This window comes from Ambystoma mexicanum, chromosome 6q (assembly GCF_040938575.1).
Source record: "Ambystoma mexicanum isolate Mex_15411 chromosome 6q, UKY_AmexF1_1, whole genome shotgun sequence".
NCBI classification, from domain to species: domain Eukaryota; kingdom Metazoa; phylum Chordata; class Amphibia; order Caudata; family Ambystomatidae; genus Ambystoma; species Ambystoma mexicanum.
The window spans coordinates 201404394-201428478 of NC_090937.1; the positions used below are offsets into that span (position 1 = coordinate 201404394).

Sequence of the window (24085 nt, forward strand, 5' to 3'; positions counted from 1 at the left end):
TTGGAGGATTCCGGAAGATCTTTGAGGCCTACCCCGCGTGGACATGCCCCAGGATAAAGGAAATACGACGCCCGGATCCAAGCTGTTCAGGTGTTGCCCTGGATGTGGATTGTAGAATGTCTTCAAGGAGGGTGAGCATTCCAGATGCCTCTACTGCCTTCACGAAGACAAAACGCACGTGGAGAAGGACTGTGCGTTTTGCAAGAACATGTCGGAACGGACTATGAGGTATCGGCATATCCGCCTCACCAACTGGCTGGAAGGGAGGAGCCCAGCAGCAGGTGAGAAGAAGTCTGAGCGGTCTTCTAAGTCGTTTGAGGGTGTTCCGGCGACAGGGGGCCCAACAAAAGGCAAAGCACTGCGAGTCCGCGGGGACCGGAAGCGCTGAACGGTCGGGCGCACTTCCACCAACGCCATCAACTACGAGCCAATGCTCTGGCTCGGGGAAGAGGAAATCTGAGAACCCGCGGTAAGCTTCAGGAGAAGCCCCAGTCGATCCCAACAGAGAAAGCTGAGGGGGAGCGAGGCGGTGACCCTCCCCCCAAGGTGAAGGCCTCAGACACGGCCAAGGGCGTGAAGGCCTTGATTCACCCAGCTAAGGCCTCTATCGAGGGAGTCGCGGCTGCCCTGGCGAAGCCTGTGGGAGCTACACCAGTGGAGGTGACCTTGGGGCCTAGGGTTTCCTTGCCACCACAGAGGGAATCCTCTTTTCAGCCCATCGATAAGACCCCCATGAAACCACAGGTGGAAAATGAGGGGGGGGGCCCGGTGGCCATCACGGACACAGATACAGCCTCTGAAGAGGAGCTGGCTGGAATCGCAAAGATCCTGAACAAGAAGTTCGAGGAGGTCCGGTCCCACGGGAGGGATCCTGACGAGGCGGATGAAGAAAGCGACAGTGGTGCCAACCAGGAACCCGTGGAGGAGGAGGATTCCACTCCCCAACCGTCATGCAGTCGCAACTGGTTCCTGGGCCACAAGACAATTCAGGAGCGATCTTGATGGCAATCCAGGCCTTGTGTACGGAGATAAGGACAAGGTCTCCCTTACCCCCCAACTGACGATCCAGCGAAGCCTGGACCGTCGGGAAGCCCTCCAAGGAAGCAGAGATTAGTTCATCCCCCCGCCCTTCCAGCCTTCTCAGCCTTTGCAGCCTTCTTCTCCTTCCACGAGAATTGAGACGGCGACGACGGGGACGGATGACGACGGTGGCGACGACGGGATGGACCTCCCATCGCCACCACCTCGGCCCTCCCCGCCCGACGAAAATTAGCTCTTTCCACGCCATGGTCGCCAGCGCATCCGAGTTCTTCCAGCTCTGCCCCGAGGAACAGAAGGAAGGTTTCCTGTATCAACGGCATGAGGACAAAAGGAAGACGGTCCTCTAAATTCCTTCACTTGACAACATCTGGGACGAAGGGCTGTTGGTCCTGAAGAACCCTTCCATGGCGCCTGCCAAGAGAGACCGGTACGAGAAGAAGTACCGGGTCCCGGATTCCGCCCCAAGGTGCCTTAGGGCGCAGCCGACCCCGGATTCGGTCGTCTCCGCGGCGGCCAAAAAGGCAGAGGTGGTGGCCTCAACTTCCACCTCCCCGCCGGACGGCGAGGGGAAGAAACTGGACGACATGGGACTTCCTCCGAGACGACAAGAGGGCGGAAGCCCTGGAGATCCTTCAGGAAGGCGAGGTGGCGTTGGACCACGCCATAACGGTGGCCACGGACATTGCTGACACCGGTTTTCGCCAGATGGGCAATGGCGTTTGCCTTCGCCGGCGTGGTTGGCTCAAGGCAACCGATTTCCGCCAAGACATGCAGACCAGAGTTCTGTACATGCCTTTCGATGGGAACAATCTGTTTGGCAAGACAGTGGACGAGTCACTGCAGGCCATCAAGGCCGACACAGAGACTGCTCGGGCCTTGGGTGTTCTGCAAAGACGACAGCCGCCCTTTTGGAACTCCGGAGGCAAGGAAGGTGCCTCCAAAGGGTTTGGCGGCGGCTCTTCGACGTACCGCCAAGCGGCTCGCTCCTCGTCGCAGGAAGCCTATAGAGGACACGGCAAGGCTGGAGGCTCTCATCGTTGCCAAGGCGGCAAGGACGCGGCCAAGCTGGATTGAACCTGCCGTAGCGTCGGGCCCCCACCTGAGCACCCCGGTGGGAGGCCGGCTGGCGAAGTTCATCAGCGTGTGGGAGTCCATCTCCACCAACTGATGGGTGCTGGATGCCCTGGCCCGCGGTCACACTCTAGAGTTTCTAAGGAAGTGCCCCTGCATTAAACCCGTGGCCAGGAAGGAAAACCACGTTCCTCAACTGCTGCTGGAAGTAAGGGCGATGCCGAAGAAAGGAGCCATCAAGCTCGTCCCAAAGAGGCTCCGGGACTCCGGAATTCACCAAGTGCCTAGCACCAGTGGCGGCGCGGCTGCGCCTGCAGGGGATCCACGTCTACCCCTACCTGGACGATTGGGTCATCCGAGCAAACACAAGAGAACTCGCCGTCGTGCACACAGCAAAGACTATCCAACTGCTCATGGACCTGGGATTCTCGATCAACTTCGCGAAATCCCACTAGGTGCCGTCGCAAGTCGCCCTGTTCCTCTGAGCCAGGCTCGACACAGTGGCGCGATTGGCTTCTCCGTCGGAAAAAAGGACGAAGGCCATCCTGGGCAAGGTGCAACGGCTGTCGACCATGGACGTGGCCAGGTTGATGTCCATTAAGTCCCTGCTCGGCATGATGTCCTCGTGCATCTACCTCGTGCGCCTGTGCAGGCTGCAGATGCGTCCACTGCAAGAGTTCCTCGATGCCCGTTAGATGCAGGCGGCGGGCAGCTTCGAAGACAGGATCTCGCTCAATGAGACCTTCCGCCAAGCGATCCGGTGGTGGGGCACCCGCGCGCATCTCGCGGCGGGTATGGACTTCCAGACCCCGGCACATCAGGAGACTGTGACGACGGACACCTCCCTGGAGGGATGGGGAGCGCACACCGGAGAACTCCAGGCAAGAGACATTTGACTCCCAGAGGAGAGGTTGCTACACATCAATGTCCTGGAGCTCCGAGCCTCTTCTGGGCCCTCAGGTTGTTCCTCCCGTCCCTCAAGGGCAAGGTGGTAAGGATCTTCACCGACATCACCACCACAATGTTTTACATCCGGAAGCAGGGAGGCACCAGATCCCCAGCCCTATCCAAGGAAGCCCAAGATCTGTGGCACTGGGCCGTCGCCCAAGGGATGTTTCTGGTACCCTACCATCTGGCAGGAATAAAGAACACCATCCCCGACTCGCTCAGAGGGAGCTTTGCTCGTGCCATGAGTGGGAACTGCGTCAGGATCAAGTGGATCTACTTTTCCAGCGATGGGGCAATCCCCAGATTGACCTATTCGCGACGGCGATGAACACCAAGTACCAAGTTCCGAAGGTTCGCCAGCAGGTTTCCCCAGCCGGGGAGCATGGGCGATGCCTTCTCATTTTTCTGGGACGGCCTGTTCCTGTATGAGTTTCCACCATTGCCGTTGCTGCTGCGACTAATCAACCAACTCAGACGGTCCCGGTGCAGGATGATCCTTGTCGCACCGGCGTGGCCGAGGCAGATCTGGTTCCCGGACCTTCTGGACATGTCAGCATCCCCCCCCCCAGTCAAACTGCCGACGGACGCAAACCTTCACGCCAGAGAAGGAGGCGCCATCCTCCATCACGACCCGGGGTTGCTGAACTTGCAGGCCTGGCTCTTGCAGCACTAGAATTTGGAAGGTACGATATCCCGGCGGACTGCAAGGAGGTGCTTGCAAAGGCCAGGGCGTCCACAACTCTCAAGTGCTATGGACACAAATGGAAAAGGTTCTCTGTCTGGTGCCGTGCACAGAAGATTAACCCTCTGCGGATTACGGCCCCTGAAGTGCTGCCGTACCTACTGTTGCTGGCCAAGGCGGGTCTACCGCATGCCTCCATTAAGATTCATCTAGCTGCGATTTCCCGCTACACCAGTGCTCCGGGGCGATCATCTCTGTGGCCTCATCACCTACTGAATGAGTTTATGATGGGACTGTTCCGATCATTCCCGCCGGTGAAGGCTCCGGCCCTGGCGTGGGACCTCAACGTGGTGCTGAGCAGGCTCATGGGGCCGCCATTCGAGCCTCTGCATTCGGCACCTTTGAAGTTCCTATCGTGGAAGACAGCGTTTCTAGTGGCCATCAGCTCCGCACGACGAGTGGGAGAGATCCAGGCCCTCTCCTGCAAACCACCCTACCTGACATTCCACGAGACGAGGGTGATGCTGAAGGCGCACCCCTCCTTCATGCCCAAGGTGCCATCAGACTTCCATCTCAACAAGCCCTTGGTGTTACCTGTTTTCTTCCCGTCGCCTTCGTCGCCGTCCGAGAGGACTTTGCACTCGCTGGATGTGGCTAGAGTGCTGAAGTTCTACGTGGACCGCACAAAGAGTTTTCGGAAGACATCACAGCTGTTTGTGAACTTTGGACCTGTGAACCAAGGGAAGGCCATCTCGAAGGCTGCCATTTCCAGATGGCTCTCGGGCAGCATCTTGTACTGTCACCGGTTGGCAAACCGACCGTTGCCTGGCCGTCCGAGAGCCCATTCAACCAGAGCGATTGCTGCTACCACGGTGTTCCTGTGTGGTGTGCCCTTGCTGGACATCTGCAGGGCTGCTACGTGGAGGTTGACGCACACTTTCACGAGATTCTACTGCGTCGACTGGGATTCCAGGGAGGAGTCCAGAGTCGGCCAGGCAGTGCTGCGCAACCTGTTCGCCTGAAGGTGGACCTGGTGAGGAGGTAAGAGATGCTGAATGTTGAGTTGTTGAGATGCTTAATGTTGAGCCTTGCCACCTCCTGTGGTTGTGCGTGTGTATACTGCTATGTATTCTTAAATTCATTAGCATGTGAATGAATGCCAGACCCCATGCTGGAGAAGGAACAAGTTGCTTACCTATAACTGTTGTTCTCCAGCATGGGTCTGGCATGGTTTCACATGCGAACCCTCCCTCCTACCCCTCTGCGGCTCTTCTCTTGGTCCTACTGCCACTTTACGTGCTACCAAATCTGAAGATGGCTGCCAGAGGAGGGGCTTAGGTAGAGAGGGCAGTCATTGGCTGGGGGCAGTATGACCCAGAGACCAGTGATTGGTTACTAGTGGAAAGACAGTTCAGAAACGAAACTGATTTTTTTCTTTACCTAGGATTCCAAGCCTGACGGGGAATATTCATGAGCATGTGAATCCATGCCAGACACATGCTGGAGAACAACAGTTACAGGTAAGTAACTTGTTCCTTACCATTGATGCTTTTTTCTTGGCTGCAATTGGAAGGGCATCTGTTCAACGGAAAGCTGAAGAATTGCTACCAGTTGGTTTTTGTTTGATAAACTTTTGTTTTGACTTAGAACTTACAAGAACTGGTTCGTTCAAGACTTTTCTTTTGAACATTTGGGAAGTTCACTTTGGAAAACCCTGGGGAAGGGATTTATACAGGACATGTGGAAGGTCATCCAAAATATTGTTTAATTATTGTTTATTCTTTTATGTTTATGATTACTTTTGTTTTGTTTTTTAGTGTGAGGGCCAGTTTGTTAGGAGTGGTGCCCTTAGTCTTTAGACTAGTTAGGGAATTCCCTGATAAAGTAGGGTGAGCAAGGCTTGATTATCAAATATTTATTTTAATAAAATGGTTAATCTTGCGTTACTGACCCCTGAGAGTAAACAGTCTCAAGTTTTAACTGACAAGAGTAACAGTCGCCCCAAGGAAAAAGGAGATAGAAACAAATAAAATCAGAGGAGAGAAGAATGGAAAAGAGGGAGAACCAACATGTAAAAAACACTATTGAAAAAATTGAAGAACCCAATATTTGAACTATACGATTTGATAAAAGTAGTTGCAGAGAACTACCTACCAATACTTTACTAAAGTGAACTTGCTGAGAAGCAGTCCACAGTAGAAGGGAGTCATTTGCCTGTGCCTTACTTGTTTTTATAGTGGTAGGGACGGGTTAGATTAGTTTGGACAGAAGACTGATCTTACTTTTGGAATCGCTGAGTGATGCCGAGCGCCCTAGTTAGTTTTGTTAGGTAGTGAAAGCCTGTAGTATAGGGAAGTCAAGAGTTTTCACTTTTCTTTTGATGAAGAATATCAACAAATCGAAGATCGGTTTCCTTCTTTTGACCTGCCACTTAATTTGTTGGTCTTGCTGCTCCTGGCTCTGTAAAGAAAGGAACGGGATGTTAGTGGAATTTTAGCAGGCGAGGCAGTTTGCCATCTTGAGATCAAGCAGAATATGAGTTAATCTGCAGCACAGTGCCGTCATTCCCTGCTGAATGCAGGGAATTTTGTAATCTCTCACAAGGAAGGTTAGCCAACTAGTCGACCTGCTGTATGCTAGTCAGAAAGGGAAGGGTGCACTTGTAGTTTTTGCGTCCTCCACCCAGCTCTGTGGCAAATTGGCACCATACAGGACACAACTGCCTGGGATTTGTAATTTTAAAAAAAACTGTTCTTTATCCTGCTGCCCCCTAATAACTGGTGCAAATAGCGATACCACTCATCGGGGGAGGGGATGACTATTATTCCAGCTGATTAGGTGCTCTAAATGGGCCTCGTTTTTCTTGGGAATGTTAAGTTAGGCTTCCGGGCACCTAATGCCCATGAAACCCGCCTTCCATGGGCTCGAAAGCTGAAATAGTGCCTCAGGTGAAGTGCCATTTTGTACGGAAGTAAAGCAGACTTGTAAAGAACCCTCGACCCATTTGTTGTTGGTCTTGTTACTCATGTTTCTGTAAGAGGTAGGGAATTTTAGTGGAATTTTAGCGGGAGAGGCAGACGTAAACCTGTGGTGTCGTTTGGTGCAGGTCAGAAGTGCAGTGGTATGCTTCTATGGTTTTGCTAGAGACCTTTGGGACAGGGTTACCAGCTGGGAGAGCCCAGCGTTTTATAGTTTACATGTGTTTCAGGTTATATTGTCTGTTGATATGAGGTAGTTAAATGGTACTAAAGAGCAGAGCTTAGTTCAAGATCCATTATGTTCATGAGGTATCTGCTAGGCCTGGGGCAGCTCTCTGTGGGGGATGTGCTTGTGTGATGTAGTGGTGAGTTGCCTGGGGGCAATAGACATACCGGCAGTACGGGTGATGTGGGAGAAGGGATTAACATTGGGCCAACTCAGGTACTGATGTATTTTGTGTGTACTGGTGATGTGAAAGATGCAGTTTGCTGTGATAATCATTTGATTTACTTTCCGTCATGTGCTGCCTGACTGAAATGGGTCTGTTTTCCGATTGGTTAATTGGTGGAATTTAGAAGAGTTTCCAATAGGTTTTTATAGTTTGCAGGATGCCTTCCGGGAGTCATAGTTGAGGCTGGTAGTTGTCTAGTTCAGTGGGCGTCCAGTGCTGGTTTTGTGAAGAAGTTAGTTGAAAAGACCAGGTTTCAGCTGTTTTCTGAAGGTTAGGTGGTATTCCGCATGGAGGAATTTGTATAGAGGTTTCCAGTGTTTTGCTGCTGTGAGGGAGAACATGAACCTTCCATGCTGTTTCTGTTTGCTGTTTGACATGGTTAGCAGTGTGGTGTTGCTTGAATTAAATGCTCTCGATATGTGGTGGTAGAATTTCCCAGTGTTGGATTTTTGATCTAGATGTAGTCTCAAAGGGAGACTTCATTTCCAAATGATTTTGCCAATGGTGTGTCCGAGATTAGATGGGTTGTCTGTTGGCCTGGATTTTTTAGGGAGATATTTGATGAATGAGGTTTTGATGGCGAGATAAATGATTATTTGCTTCATGGAGTTGTTGGCCATGGAATAGTAAGGCAGTTGCTGGTGTGAGTTGCTTGGCTGTGGTTTTGTAGCCAGTGAGGGGACACAGATCTTAAGTACAGCTTGCTGCAGCTGCCTGTAGAGAAAAAGTACAGGCTACTGAAGGGGTGAAAATCAGTTAATGATGGCATAGACGAATTTGTGCTGCTTCCCCGATTGGTTAGGGCAGAGTTTGTCTTTTGCTATCCGAGTGGTCTTGGATTTTGTTGCTGAAGTGTGTGGTGGTGAAATCCGAGTTCTTGCATGGCTTTCGTTCTTACAGGCTGCAGGGTTCTTAAATTCTTAGATGTTGAATCCTTGATTCTGGCCATGTTTCACTGCTTCTGTACAGCATGAACAATGAGCTTTTTTTGGTTGATACATTCTGTTCTGTAGTACCTGAATTGCCAATGGTATACCAATTTGTTGAGTTTGCTTCTACACATTCTCTTGCGCTTCCGGTTTTCTTCTTACAACCGGCCCTTATATTGAGCCCATTTGATGGTTTTAAGGTCAGAACCTTGTCCATTTGCACTCCATTGCTGGTGATACTCTAGGTTGCCTAGAATCAGATTATTGTTGCAGTGTCCCTGTTCAGTCAATTGGTGTGCCTTTGCTGGTGGTACTCCAAGCCTTTGCCTAGAGTAGGGTCAAAGTAGCGACGGGCCATACAACTTGATTGGACAGGATGATGTATAGTCAAGGTATCATAGATTCTAGTATAGTGTTCCGGCTTCCCAGAACCAGCATTGATTTCCTACCCTGCTGCTACCCGTCAACAAAGCTGCATGGTAGGGAAGATCTCTGTCCCACAGGAGGGAGGTGTTACTCTTGTACTACATAATTCAAGGTTTGGCTAGGCCATGCTATGTTAGTTTACTGGATGCCAGGGCGCAAACTCAAGGCCCACACTTTGCAGTGTGTTGTACGGCGCCCCCCCTTCTGATGGGCCAGTGGGACCTCGCAGACAATTTGGGCTAAGACCATGACCTAGCAACAGATCACTCTATTCACATTCCATCATTACCATGCTGATAGAATGTGCATGTTGTCTTTAAATCTTGTGTTCTGGGCAACGTCATTGGTCTATTGTTGTAAATGCTCAACTTGGTGCTAATTTGACATTCGTTCCCCCACTCATTCCTTGGGGAGAACAAGACGGGGGCCCCATTCACTGATGTTGCTCCATCCTCAAAAGTCTGTGAAGGTAGCCACTCTGGCAGAATTAAAGTGTTAGCTCCCGCCTGAAAGTAGAGGGAGGTAACACGCAGATGACTTTACCTTTGTTCAAGAAAAAGGGACGTGGGTATGCAAAGATACAAAGATAGTGTGCATTGAAGGAATAGAATGCGAGGTTGTTTTTTTGGGTAACTGGGGCTCGGAGAGTGGGTGGGGGGGAATCTGCCATTTTAGCAACCAAAAATCAAAAAAGTAGTAAAAGATAAAGACAGTAGGATGCTAGGGGATGTCTTTTGTAAAGGATGTAATCCTTCCTAGCCAGGTGCAGCGTGTTCTTTCCCACCCCTGTGCTCTGTCTCTCTTAAAAATATTTTCCATTAGCCCAAACATTTACAAGGCAAGCAAACCGGGTCAATCGAAAAAACATATCTGCTAATTTCACAAGACGTAGCCTATGCTGTGAACTTGGAAACTTCCATCATGATGATATGGTTGTGGAGGGGAGTTCATGAGATTCTTGCTAAACTGGTAGATGTCACTGCAAGATCTTTAAGAGACAATGGGCCTCATTCCGAGTACGGCGCTAACCAATGGCGCTATTAACGCCTTGGTTGATGCCGTACCCGGACCGGCAGCGCCTTGGTGGATGGCGGAATCACCGCCCCATTCCAAGGTTGGCAGGGCGGTAATTCCCCATTCACCAAGGCTCTTCCCCATTCCCAAATGAGCCCCCATAGGGCTCAATGGGAATGGGGAAGATGCAAATAACAGTGACCGTTCATTACGGTCACCGTTATTGGCTTGGAGGCCCCTTTGCGCCCTCGACTTTAACACCTGCTCAAAGCAGGCGTTAAGGGCGCAAAGGTAACTCGGAGTATGGCGGTAAGGGAATACCGCCACCGGTCTCGTTACCGGTGGCCGCTATCCCTTACCGCCATACTCGGAATGAGGCCCAATGTTAGATATACGTGCTCCTGTTTTCTTAGTGTGAGGGGTGGGAGGTGGGGGGTGGGGTTTGGTCTGATTTCGGCCATTTTCCAAAATCGTTACAACAGTTCTTGGTTGTGCCAGACCAATCTTGAAAGATTGTTTTTTTTTTTTGCTTCCTAGAATGTCTTGAAGAAACGAGACCAAGTTCAAGCTGAGTATGAGGCGAAATTGGAAGCGGCAGCCTTGAAACGGGAAGAGCGTGCCGGGGTTAGTATTGACCAGTATAAGCAAAGCTAGTTTAATTGCCAACGTGGACTCTCCTGTCAAAAGCAGGGGGGATTTCAGCAGAAGTAAGCCGGCTCGTCACCTGAAAAATGTTTGAAGAAGTCCATAGGTAAGCTTGCCTCTGCTGAAACGGCTTACTTTACTTGCAGGAATAGTGCCACTTACAGGAGATACAATGAAATGTCTTATTAACATGTTAAATAATGTATTCTCTTGTAAATCCCACTCACCACTCCAACCTCGCCCCGCCTCCTCATAGAGGACCACTAACAGGTTTTTCCTCCTTCAAATAAATCAAAATTTACTGGAGATCATTTAATCTACCACTATTGTGATTGGATCATTCTAAATATCAAACTGATATTACACCTACATGCAATGGTTTTGCAGTACAACTGCATTATAGATTCACACATGTATTATCCGTAATTTTGGGATTAGATGGGTAAATAGCAAAGTGATTTATTTATTTTAAATAGAAATGTGTTCATTAGCATTTCAACACAAAGAAATACAATGCTCAGGTGGGTGTTGTACTCCCTCCAGCAATGAAAGTATGACAATGAATAAAATGCATACATATAAAACAGCTTACCTTCGCACCTGAACCCAGTGTGAACTATACTCATTCGTAATAAGAGATTACAGTAGAGCAGTATATCCGCAGGTACGATATTCTCATACATGAATTTCCACCCTTGTCCAGTAACCTCATACCCATCTATAGTACTGTGGTATCGAAGAGGTTGCACGGTATCTCACTTCCCCAGTATATTTCATTTTTCAGGGTGGCATATCATCCTGGGGGAAGAACAGTGATCGGATAAGTGAGTACCAATCTAATAAGTTACCATTCATGTCTTGCATGCCCCAAAAGAGGCTGCAGCGCATTTTTTGAGATCAGCCCACCATACCTCAAATCGGCGTCCTGATGCATCCTTGCAGGATAGCAATTCTGCGTTTTTGCCAGGATACAAGCCAAGTCTAGTAGTTTCATAACATGCTTGGTATTATTTGGACAAAGGTACCTACCCAATAGACAAGTTTCAGGTTTCCCCTTAAATCTGGTTATTCCTACATTCTCCATTTTCCGTTGAATGCCATCTGTGAGACAGGCATGGCATCAAGAGAGACACAGACTCGAGTGTTATACTTCCAAAAACCTTTATTTACTACAATGCTGGTGTTATAATATCTAACTGGCCCTAACTCCAAAGAGAGGGTTCCCTCAACGGATGTTTCTAAGAGCCGTTGACGTCTGAAAGTACAAAGGCAAATTCCACCTGTCTAACCTATGCTTACCCTAACTCTGATAAAATGGGGTAGGAAGTCTCATTAAAGGAAAAATAGTGATTCGAAAAGAAATGTATACAAAGCCTGGTTTCAGGTGGTCTTCTCACCAGGTGTGGCTTGGTGAATATCTTCAATGTTTAGCACAATCAAAAAGAAGTTGTTCATCAGTTCTTCTCCACAAAGTTTGTATACTCAGTTCAACAAGTCTCAATGTCTTTAGTTCCTGGTGATTCCCTTCCCGAAGCTTCACTCCTTCCAAGTTTCAAATCAAACAAAAAAAGAACTGTTTCTTCCAGGCTTCTCAGGGTTCCCTTCCCCAAGCTTATGCCTCCTTGTTTCACCAAATAAAGTTCACCTCTGCTAGGCCTCTCAGGGTTCCCTTCCCCAAGCTTAGGCCCCTTTAGTTTCAAACACAAGTTCAATTTGACATCACAGTTTTTCTTAGGCCTCTCAGGGTTCCCGTCCCTAAGATTAGGCCTCTTCAGTTTTAAACAAAACGTTCAACTTGTCAAGATGTGCTGTTTCTTGTTTACAGTTCCTTTCGCATATAACCTTCTCATGGGGTAATATCAGAGACCTTCGAATACGGTACTTTCTTAGCTCATCCTTATCATGACCACTCTGATCTTTGCTGTACTTGCTTTTATTTGACCCTTTTCTCTTCTAGGTGCTTGCTGCACCCTTTTGGTTATCATTCACTTGGTTGTGCTCACTTCTTTGTCTTGCTTTCTCTGTTTGCCATGTCCCTGGCACCTTCCCTTTGGGTTCACTTTCTCTTCACGGTGCCTCTTGCACATTCATTTATTTGCTTTCGTAAACCCTTTTCTTTTCCTTTCCGTGCCTCTTGCACACTTGTTTCGTTCACTGTTGCTCACTTTCACTTCACTTTCGAGTCACTTGCACCCTTCTCATTTATCTTCAAGCCTTTTTCTTGCCTTCCGCTCTTCTCTCTCGCTTTCCTTTTACTTTCCACTTCCTGCCGCTTGCAAATTCTGCCTTTTATCCCTTCTCGCTCCAGTCCCGTGGAGCAGGTGGGAGAGTACTGTCGATTTTCTCACACAACCCAGAACCATTTTGCCACCGGGCATGCCCAAGATGTGCATCAGAGCAGCTTCTTCACTTCCACACCTGGCGCAGCGAGGGGGCGTTGATCGAGAATATTTTGCTTTTCTATATGGTGTCATATATGTCCTATGTACTAGCTGGATCTGAATGAGTCTTTGTCAGGCATTTCTAGACAGCCTATGTATATACAATAGTGCATTTCCCAGTGAGTCTCGTCTAGCACTATACCCAGATCCTCTAAGCAGCATGCTTTTACCTTAAGATTCCTCCCATGTAGTCTGGCCAGCAGCACCCCATGTAACCTAGACACAGTGTGCCCTGAGGCCTATGGGCATGCAGCGCTTAATAAAAGCAGAATAATAATAAGTGTCCCCCCCTCTGTCAAGCCATAAAGTATAGTAAGTTTCGAGGGGATTGGTTCCTCCAACGTATTCCATATCTATGACAGGTAATCACCACAGCTGTGCTGCTTCGGCAAATTTTCGGCGTCTGCGTCCTGCGTTGATGACGTAGATACGCTGTCCTCGAGGGCCTCCGTGGAGCCGATGTCACCGGAGGTTATAAGTAGGACGCACGACGCCCGTAGCCTCAGTTCTGTTTTTTCCGCGCACGTGTTCGCTTCAGAGATCTCGACACGCCTCAGTTCTTCTGGTTATTCTATCGGTTCTTCAAACCTGTTTGTTTGTGAAGATTCCCTGATGTCTTCGTCTTCTACCCTGCGGCCGGGTTTCAAGAAGTGTCTGGACTGCGGTTCCAAGATGTCGCTGACTGACCCGCACAACGCCTGCCTCTGGTGCCTCGGTGAGGACCATGCCACGGACGATTGTGACGATTGCCAGTAGTTAACATCGAAGGCCTTGCGGGAGCAGAAAGAAGCTTTCTGTCGGTAAGGTGTTCAAGCCCTGGAAGTCGAAATCCACTGGGCTTTCGACCGACGATTCGAGGGGCGACTCTCCGCATCGTCGGCGGAAGTCCAGGGGCGTCTCGGTCCTGGAGTGGGTCCCGCCATTCCTCTGCCTCCTCGAGGCAATCCCGGAAGCGCCATCACCGGTCGCCTTCCTCGTGCGAGGACTCCACCCGTCGGCAGGTTGCTTGTCCCAACAAGCATTCCTCTCCTGCGGAATGAGATTCATTTTGTAAGGAGATGTTGGCGATTTTTCAGTCGTAGGGTTCCGTTCCGTCCGCGCAGTCGAAAGACGCTGGCAGGGAACGTGCTAGAGCCACCGTTTGCACGCCTTCGGGCTCGAGTGGTCGGCGCGATCACCAGGAACCTTCGAGGTCCTGGTCGGACAAGTGGATCGCTCTAGCCATGCCCGCTCCAGGTCCCGGTCCTCGGCGCCATCGAGACCATCAGAGCCTGTGAGGTCTTCGAAGAAGATGTTGATGCCTTTGGCGCCGAGGCAGTCGAGGGACTCTCTCGAGGCTCTGCCTCCAAGGGCGCCATTGACGCCTTCGGTGCAGAGGCTGTCGAAGGACACGCTCGGGGCACCGCCCAGAGTCCTGTGTCGAAGCCATCGGCACCACGCTCGACGCCGATTCCGTCGATGCCTTTTGAGGAGGCTTTTTCGGAGGTGCCCCGTAGACCGGTGGAAACTTCGAGGAAGGCTTTGGCCAAGTCCAAACACGTGCCTTTTTCTGTGCCCTCATCTAAGGATTTATTCCAGCATCTTGATTATATTTGAGGTGGGTGAAGGGTTGATGAAGGTCTGGTTCCTGAGGAGGTTCCTGATGACCTATTATCTGGTCATAGCCAGTTAGAAGACCTGCGTCAGTCTTTGCACGACACCAGTGGTCTGGACACCTCCCCGGAGGTTGAGTTTGGCAGGCCTGAGCTGGGTACGCATGCTGAATCCTCATACTGGCGCCTCATGTCGCGGGTGACTGAGTACTTGGGGTGGTCTGCACCACCAGGGGATTTTCTGCAGGATGACCTGACAGATATCTTGGACCAAGGTCCACCAACTGACCCGGTACTGCCATGCCATATGGCCTTGCAAAGAAGGGTGGCAGCGGCTTGGACTGCTCTGGAGAGTCTCCCGGCAGTGGGCAAGTTTTTGCCGAAAAAATACCATCCAGCCAGTAGCGACCCCAGCTACTTGACTACGCACCCCACTATGGAGAGTTTGGTGGTGCAGGCGGCTACGGCCCCGGCAAAACAGGCGTCATACCCTACCATCCCTCCTGATAGGGACGACAAGCGTTTTGATGGCTGGGCGAAGAAAGTGTTTTCTTCAGGGGCTATGGCTTTACAGGCAGCCAACTCTGTGTGTGCCTTAGCACGTTTCACTCGTATTCTGTGGAATTGTCTCTTTGGCGGCTGAACATATTCCCGAAGGGGAGGAACGGGATGGCTTTCTTGCTCTTGTTCAGGATGGCAAGGATGCCATGTGTGTATCGGTACAGTCGGGTCTGGACATGGCAGATTGTGTCAGCCGGTCCATGGCGGCGAGCACCGTAATACCCAGATTTGCGTGGTTGAGGAAGTCGTGGTTTGCTCCTGATGTGTAAGCCTGGCTTCTCAACATGCCCTTTGATGGTGAACTTCTTTTTGGCAGCAAGGCTGACTAGAGCCTTGAGAGGTTGCAGACCTCCAAAGCTGCAGCAAAGTCGTTGAGCGCTGCAGTTCGCCAACCTCTGCCTTTTCGTCCTAGCGGACAGCAGTGGAGGGGAGGTTCTTTTTGTTACTACTCTTCCTTTGGTAGAGCGAGAGGGGCTGCAAGTCAAAGGGGCCACCGTAGGAGCGCCAGAGGTGGAAAACAAGGTACTCGAGGTGCCAAGGCCACCTGGGTAGTTGCCTCTTTACCCTCTGGCAATGCCGCAGCCGCTTCAGCTCAGTCATGAGGCCATGTCCCATGCTTCACCGGTTGGGGGAAGGCTGGCGCAGCTTCTTGTAGAATGGCGTGCCATTACTTCAGATGTGTGAGTTCTGGAGATCATAGCCCACAGCTACTGTCTTCCTTTCCGGTAGAGGCCTAACGACAATCCACCAGGGAATGTCTGTTTGAAGCTTCCGGATCCGCTCCTTGCACAGGAAATCAAATCCCGGCTGGAGAAAGGCGTCATAGAACTGGTGTCTGTAGCGGAGAGGAACAAGGGATGGTATTCCCCATATTTTTTGATCCCGAAGAAAGACTGGGGATTGAGACCCGTCATGGACTTGCACGGTTTGAACAAGCTTCTCAGGAAGGACAAGTTCAAGATGCTTACTCTCTCTCTCAAGTCCTCCAGGCCCTTCAACTTCAGGACTGGTTGGTGTCTTCCGACCTCAAGGACCCTTATTTTCATGTGGCGATTTATCCCAAGTGCAAGAAGTACATGAGGTTTGCGGTTGCCGACTAGCATTTTCAGTTTCGGGTCCTGCCGTTCGGGTTGACCTCCGCCCCAAGGGTATTCACCAAGCTCATGGTGGTGGTGGTAGCGTATCTCAGGAAAGGGGTGATCCGCGTCTACCCCTACCTGGACGATTGGTTGATCAGGGCGCGATCTCCTGAGCAAGTCCTGGATCATCTGTCAGTCACCTGCCACTCCCTTCACAATCTGGGCTTCTACCTCAACTTAAAGAAGTCCTACTTGACACCTACCCAGTGGCTGCAGTAAATCGGAGCAGTGCTCGACACATCTCTGGGGCAGTGTTCGCCTCCCCAGGTGAGGGCTCAACACATTCTGCAGATGGTGCACAAGTTTCAGCATGGCCAGAGTTTCCCGGCGTTAGAGTTCTTGAGGTTGTTCGGCCTCATGGCATCCTGCATTCTTCTGGTGCCAGAGGCACGACTGTGGATGAGATCTCTGCAGTGGGCTCTCAAGATGCAGTGGTCACAGTCCTCCGGCAGGATGTCGGATCCCGTTCAGGTGCCGCCCTCGGTCGCCCAGGACATTCTGTGGTGGGCCGTCGAAGGCAATCTGATGAAGGGGGCTGCGTTTTGGCTACCCTGGCCGGAGGTGACGATCGTGACGGACGCATCCCTCACGGGATGGGGAGCTCATGCCAACGAGTTGAGTCAGCGGTCGTTGGTCTCTGTCGGAGTCCAGACTCCATATCAATCTGTTGGAGCTGTGGGCCATCAGGCTTGCCCTGAAGGCTTTTCTAATGACTGTGAGAGGGAAGAATGTCCTGATTCTGACGGACAACACAGTGGCCATGCACTACCTCAACATAAAGTGGGGGGCAGGGTCACTTCCTCTGTGCAGAGAGGCTAGGCTGCTCTGATTCTGGGCCATCCAGCAGGAAATTTCGATCTCTGCAGTTCATCTGGCCAGAGATGAAAACGAGACGGTGGACGCTCGGAGCAGGCAGACTACGATCTCTCACGAGTGGGAGCTGGCTCAGGAGATTCTCCTGGAGATCTCCGCCATTTTGGGGATCCCATAAGTGGATCTCTTCGCCACCAGTGTCAACCGGAAGTGCGAAAGGTTCTGCTCACGGGAATTTCCTCCAAGAGGATCCTTATGGGACACGTTCGTGGTGGCATGGTCCTTCCCACTGCTATACGTGTTTCCTCTAGTCCCCGTCATTCCGCAAGTGCTGCGGAGGTTAAGCAGGTTTGGTTCCCGGATGATCCTCATTGCTCCGGCATGGGCCTGGAGAACGTGGTACCCGGACCTTCTCGACTTGTCCATCTGCCCTCCACGCCGTCTTCCCTACCGAGACAATCTGCTCTCACGGTAGGGGGTCAGGTTCTCCATGCAGTGGTCAGATCTCTTAACCTTCACGCTTGGCTTCTGAAAGGTTGAGGTACAAGGATTGGGACCTCCCTAAAGATGTGATGGAGGTGTTGCTTTCGGCCAGACGACCTGCAACAAAGTCCCTGTGCCGTTGCCGTTGGTGAAAGGTCTGCGACTGGTGCAGCGTTCAAAATGTGGATCCTTTTTCAATGGGCATTCCTGTGGTTCTGTCTTTTTTGCTTTCCTTAGCCCACAAGGGCCTGCAAGTGGGTACCGATAAAGGTTACCTGGCGGTGCTGTCCATATTTAAGCGCTCGTCTGAGGAGTGTTCTTATTTTAAGATTCCTTTAATTTCTCAGTTTCTGAAAGGGATCACTAATGTGTTTCCACCATCACCTTTTCAGGTGCCCGGTTGGGATTTGAACCTGGTTCTAAATTTCCTAATGGGTGCTCCATTTGAGCCTTTATATATATTCTTGTCCTTTAAGACTGTTAACCCTTAAAACTGTATTTTTGGTTGTGGTTACTTCCGCTCGCAGAGTGAGTGAGTTGCAGGCACTTTCTGTTAAGCCACCCTTCACAGTGTTTCAGAAGGACAGGATTGTCCTTAGGGTTCCTCCTGCCTTTCTTCCGAAAGTTGTGTCGGAATTTCATTTAAGCCAGAAGGTCATCCCCGCATCCTGGTGAGGAAGAGGAGAGGCTCCATAGGTTGGATCCTAGGAGAGCTTTAAGTTTCTACATTTCACGCATTTTCCGGGTCAGAGTGGACGATCAGTTCTTTATAGGATACGCTGGAAGGCGTTTGGGACAAGGTGTTACTAAGCAGACTTTGTCTAGATGGATTATCTTGGCAATTTCTGAATGTTACCGCTTGGTGGGTAAGGACCCTCGGGTAGGCTTACGGGCCCATTCTACTAGGGGTTTGGCTTACTCTACTGCTCTGCAGAGGGGTGTTCCCATTCGTAACATTTGTGAAGCAGCCACATGGGCTTCGGTTTATACTTTTGTAAGATACTACTCCCTAGATTCCATCCATGGGCAGGATCTGGCGTTTGGCAAGGCGGTCCTTTATTCTGCAATTTAATTGGACATTCTAAATTTCTAAATTTCTAAATTCTTTTCCCTCCTCTATACGTTGGTACTGCTTTGGGAGTCTGTCATAGATATGGAATACGTCAGAGGAACCAATCCCTCCGAAGAACAAGTTACTTTCTTACCTCGTAACGTTCTTTCGATGGGATGTTCCGATGACGTATTCCATATTGTACCCTCCCTCCCAGCCTGCCCGCTACAGAATTTCATATGCGATTGCAGCTTACGTTTCCGCAAGGCTTTCTGTGGTCATACTGGCAGAAGATTGGTGCCACACGTTCTGGGAAAAAACTACAACTGAGGCTACGCACGTCGTGCGTCCTACTTATAACATCCAGTGACGCCGGCTCGACGGAGGCCCTCGGACAGCGTATCCACATCGATGCAACAGCGTATCGACATCGATGCAGGACGCAGAAAATTTTCCGAAGCAGCACAGCTGTGGTGATTACCTGTCGTAGATATGGAATACGTCATCGGAACATCCCATCGAAAGAACGTTACCAGGTATGAAAGTAACTTGTTCATCTCATCAGTTTCCAGTTCTGTTGGTATACATAACCAGCAGGACTTTGTGAGTCCAATCATTCTCATATACATCAGAAATGGACCCAAGTTTATTCCCATTCTTCTATCACCAACTTGAACTCTATCAACACCTGGTCATGAAACAGATTACCCCATGTAGAAACTCCCATCGCCTCCTTATCATCCTTGCATCTCCCACTCGTTAGTGAACAGTTACTGTCAGTGGAATGATGGGGGAGTAAGGCTCCTTTGTCCCCAAGAATCTCAGGACCCTATGCCAGATTTTTTCCTCCAACCCCCCAGGAGGGAGGTTGGGGAAGGGCAACAAGGCAGCTTATTCAAATCTATCTGCAGGACCTCTTTCAGCAGGATCGGGCTTATAGCCAACTGCATAAATTCTGTGACGAAACTGACATCAGACAGCCAACATGTAACAAATTGCGCATGCCCCTCAAGATAGGGCAATTTGATACCGCCCTCCTCATATCTCCACATAGAATATCAAGCAAGATTTTATTCCTGCCCTTACCCCAAAGCATGTCTCTCACCAAGGTGTTTAGGGACTTAGAGAAGTATCTAGGGTTGTTGAAAAGGACATTCGTAAAGTGATACAATAGTCGGGGGGAAGTATAATCGTTTTAACCAGTTTCCTTTTAAGCCCATTGATCTAGAGATGCCAGCCAGTGCTCAATTATAGTGTTATGTTTGTGTGATTCCGCGCACTATGGTAAATGTTAACCCCCAAGTATTTAAAGCCCATCTCAATCCAAAGTCAGGAAGTTGGGTATTATCCCGAGCAGTCATCTCTGCTAGAGGGAAAACAATAGATTTGCTGCCACTAATTGTAATGCCAGAGAGTCTGGCAAAGTTATCCATGACCTCCAGAATATAGGGCAGGTTGCTTTCTAGGCTTTGAATATATAGCAGCATATCATCCACATAAAGGGAGATCAAATGTCTACTACCATCTACCAATACAACGGCCATATTGAATTTGGCCCTAATGAACTTTGACAAAGGTTCCAATGACAGAATAAACGGCATGGGCGACAGTGGACACCCTTGTCTCGTGTATCGGATATATTCTTCCCAGTTTTTACCCTAGCAATGGGCCGAGTGTGTATCAGCCTTATCCAGCTTAGAAAACCTTCACTGATACCAAAATGCCGGAGTGCAGTGTGTACATCCACTCACACCGCAACAAGTCAAATGCCTTGATGGCATCCAGAGCGGCCACCACATATTGCTTATTAGCTGTTTTAGTCCGATTTATAACATAATTGAGCCTCCTCAGGTTGAGGGAGGTGTTCCTACCCGGGACAAGGCCCGCCTGGTCTTTATGTAGAAGTGAGGCAATGACCAGTTGCAATCTGCCAGCTTGCTTAACCATGAGGATCTTAAAGTCCTGGTTAAGCATGGAGAGGAGTCTCTAAGAATCACATCTATTGTGTGGTTTCCCCTTCTTAAGAATAAGAATGATCACTGATTCCCTCATACTCCTTGGAAGTATCCCTATATCGAAAGCTGCCATATATGTCCTCAAGAACTTTGGTGTTACATCCCTACTGTCTTCCTTATAAAATGCAGCCAGGAGGCCATCACCGCCCAGCATCTTTCCCGAATGAAGGAAGGTGACCGCCGCTCCAATTCAGTCAGGGGGCATCTAGTAGCACTTTCTGTTCCCTTGTCAGCTTGGGTAATTTTATTTGTGTCAATGTGCATTAGATTTCCGTCTCATCCACTTTCCCATCATCCCCATACAATACCTCATAGTATTCCATTTATCTCAGTCTGTGCTAGTCCTTGCTCTCCACGTTATTCCACAATCGACCCTATCGTGTGTCTAGGCATAGCCAAGCAAGCATTCTGCCATTTTGATCCCATGTTCATGAAGCTTCTCAGTATACACCTCAAAATAAAATGTATGCAGCCTCTCCCAAGCACCGAAACCCTTTCCCTAGCATTATCGATATCTGGAGAGCTTCAGAGTGTTGGATATCTGCTTCTATTCTTGCCAGCTCCATCCGCAGGGTTTTCCAAGCACCTCCAGCTCTGGCTATTCCCTCCCTCTAATCACCACCTTGAAATACTATGTCGTACTGTCAACACTGCCCTCATTCAGCTCAAAGAATTACACAATTTCATCCCCTAGCTGATCTTTAAATATTGTGTCCATTAATGCCTCAGCCCGCAATCTCCACGTCTGGATGGGGAGGTGGTCTCCGCAAATCATCCATGTGGTGATCAGTAGAGCATGCTTCGGTAATGACTTACTGTGAGAAACCAAGGGTATTCTCACTCCTACTCCCCCTAGATCCTCTTTTCAGGTGGCCAGGGAATGGCCATCGCTTTTGGATCGGGACCCCAGGGGTGGTGAAGCGAGGGAGGATCACCTGGGTGGAGGGTCCTTGAGGATTGCGAGTGGGGTGTGTGAGAGAAGGGCCTCAACGACCGGTGGGGGGTGTCTGTACTTCCGCTCCCTATATGGTGGAGGAGAGGCACAGGAGACCCCAGCCAAGATTCTCTATTCGGTAGCAATGGTCGAGCAATCAAGGCCTAGCTTCTCAGGAGGTGATGCAGGCTGGTTCTTAAGTACAGTGTAGTCCCCAAGCCCCCACAAAGGAATATCCACACTCTGTATTGGTTAGAACACAGTCTTTATATAATCAATATTTAAGGTTATGTACATTTATCATAATAACTCACTTTGTACTCCGGAAAAATCAACAATGGCAAATATATACAATCCTAAAGTGGTACCACCCTAGATCTCATTAAAGTGCATGAACAATACTGTACAATGTGACACAGACCAATAGAGTGAAACCAGCAATAGAGAGAGGAGAGAAAATAAGATGGTTGAGCAATAGGCAGAATACTGGCCCCTACCACTAGGCACGGTTCTGTGTGGAGATCCCCCCCACCTGGGCAACCTCTAACACCAGATATAGCACACGCCCAGTCCATATACTGCTCTGCACGTCTTATTCTCTCCTATAATGTTTTTACCCCCCCCAATGTACCTGGTGGAGTCGAGCTCCTCGAAGAGACGTCGACAAACGTCGAGGAACTCGCTGTTCGGTGACGGGGAATCGACGGCCCTTCTTGAATGCCTTCCCTTTCAAGCGGGAGGCACGGGGCGTCGAACGTCCGTCGACAAACGAGGTAGAACGATGTCGATGAGGCGGCAGCTTCGTCCGAGCGGTGCTCGTCGGCGTCGGCGTCCTGCAGGGCGGAGGTGTGCGGGGCACCTCGATGACAAAAGTTCTGGACCGCAAAGATTGTAGAGACGGAGGCCCAGCAAGGGCGTCGAGTCGTACGAGTCTTTGGGGTCGTCGGGTGGCGGGAAACCCACCGGCAGGTTTCTCCTCGGCGCGTTGGTCGTCCTCGACTTTCTCCGGCAGGATAGCGGTCGACGATGCAGTCGAGAGTCCTTCGATTGAATGTTCTTAGGCAAAGGAGCAGACTGCTCCAGTCGTCGGCGGCACAGCGTCAAGTGGTTCCCACGGCTGGGCAACACAACTTCGACGGGCCTCCAGCGGTTACACAAACCTGCGAACCCTGGTCGACGGCAAGGGACTTCGACGGCGTCGATGTCCGGGTGCTTCACTTCGGTCTCCTCGGCGGTCCCGTCTCGGGTCGACAGCCTGTCGAGGGTCTGTCTTCCAGGGCGCTTCGGCGAAGATGGAGCGGTGCTCGATGGTCCCTCGGAGCACGGGAAGAGGGCGCCTTACCAGGTCCTCTCTCGGGTCAGCCCTCGACGAATTCGACAGCCTTCGGATCGGTCGAAGCAAATGCCACAGCAAGTCGTCTGCTTCCAGCTGGACGTCGAGGATCAGCAGTTCCAGTTACTCGTAGAGTGGAGACTCAGCTCCCTGGCTGCTGTAGGAGCACAATGGTCGCTTCTCAACCAAAGGTCCCTTCTGAACACTTTTCCAGTGGTGAGAGGTCCCCAGATATACTATCCTCTCTCTCATCCACGCTGCTGGCACACACTCAGCAGCCAATCATACTGCAGGGCATTCATGCAGTCAGTCAGCCAATCAGGCACACAGTGCATTCAGGCCACACTCCTCCCTTCCAGACACTCACAACAGGGAATGTGGATTGGGACAAGTACCCAGCCATTCAACACTACACACTGCATTCAGGCCAGTTTCGGGCAGGGCTGTCTCAGTCTTTGTCTCTCATGCCAGAAACCAGACAACCACAACAAGAAGTGTATATTGGTCACACACTCCATTCACCCAGGTCCCACCCACAGGAGGTACCCACAACATACAGTCACTGGGAAGGCTCCAGTCAGTCTAGCTGGGCCTTCACAACAACACCATATATGGAACTTCCACCCAACAGCCAGTCAGGGGGAAGGGACAGAGTCAGGGCTTCCCAGGACTTTGGGAAAACAAGATAACAGGCAATAGAAAGCAAGAGGCCACAGAGGCCATCTTGTTTCCTATCAGGAATCAACAGATCCCAATGGCAGGGCCTGGGTATCCCAAAATGGAGGACACCCAGAGCACCTGTCAAATTCAGCATGGAGCTGCCACCAGCCCATACCCTGCTCTGGGGTCACCCACAGGTGCCCAAAAACATACACTAGGGGCACAGGGTTGTACCCCTACCCATGGGTGCCATAAGGGTATCCCGTGGGTCTGTTCACCAAACCAAAAGAGAGAGCTGCACTGCCAGGAGTCCGACATGGATTCCTGGGCAGAAAACATATCAGAACACACGGTAAAAACAGTAAAAGGACAAGGATTCAGAGGCCCTGTCCCTCAGATGCATTTCCAGCATCACAGGGTGCCCACAGGTGAGGCATTTTATCCCCCATTCCCATTGGAAGACCAACCTAAACCTCCCCTGGCTTTATGTAGTACTTCTCCCCACATTCATCTTTTGATGGTGTTGGGATGAGGAGAGTAATGAACACTGAACCTTCCTTTCACCACGTTAGTACTGGGGTGAAGAAGATGCCTGCAGAGTACCTGCAAGGTCAGGCATGTCCCTTTAATCATAGTCTGGCAAATCCAATTGGGAATCCACACCTGCAACCTATCAGATGGTTGCAGGTGTATACCCAGTGGAACAAGCAAAGAGTGCAACAGGGAGACCAGCAGGGTACTTGTCGTGAGGAGGCAGCCATAGTGGGACCTGTGAAGGAGCCAGTATGCCAGCCGATATCCCAGAGAGCTTGTGGAGCCCAAGGCCTATGGGCAGTGCAGTTGCCTCAGGTGTGTGAGCCTCTGGGTTTGAAAGCAA

The 24085-nt window shown here is 50.4% G+C and overlaps 1 protein-coding gene across 1 annotated transcript in view; it reads left to right on the plus strand.

The window, feature by feature from the left end:
• The window catches only part of SNX30 (sorting nexin family member 30), a 749650-nt gene that overhangs the window by 637530 nt on the left and 88035 nt on the right, over positions 1-24085 (plus strand). Inside the window, exon 7 of the mRNA XM_069630640.1 lies at positions 10079-10165. Within this exon, the coding sequence (XP_069486741.1) occupies positions 10079-10165 (87 nt within the window). The remainder of the gene's footprint in view (positions 1-10078; positions 10166-24085) is intronic.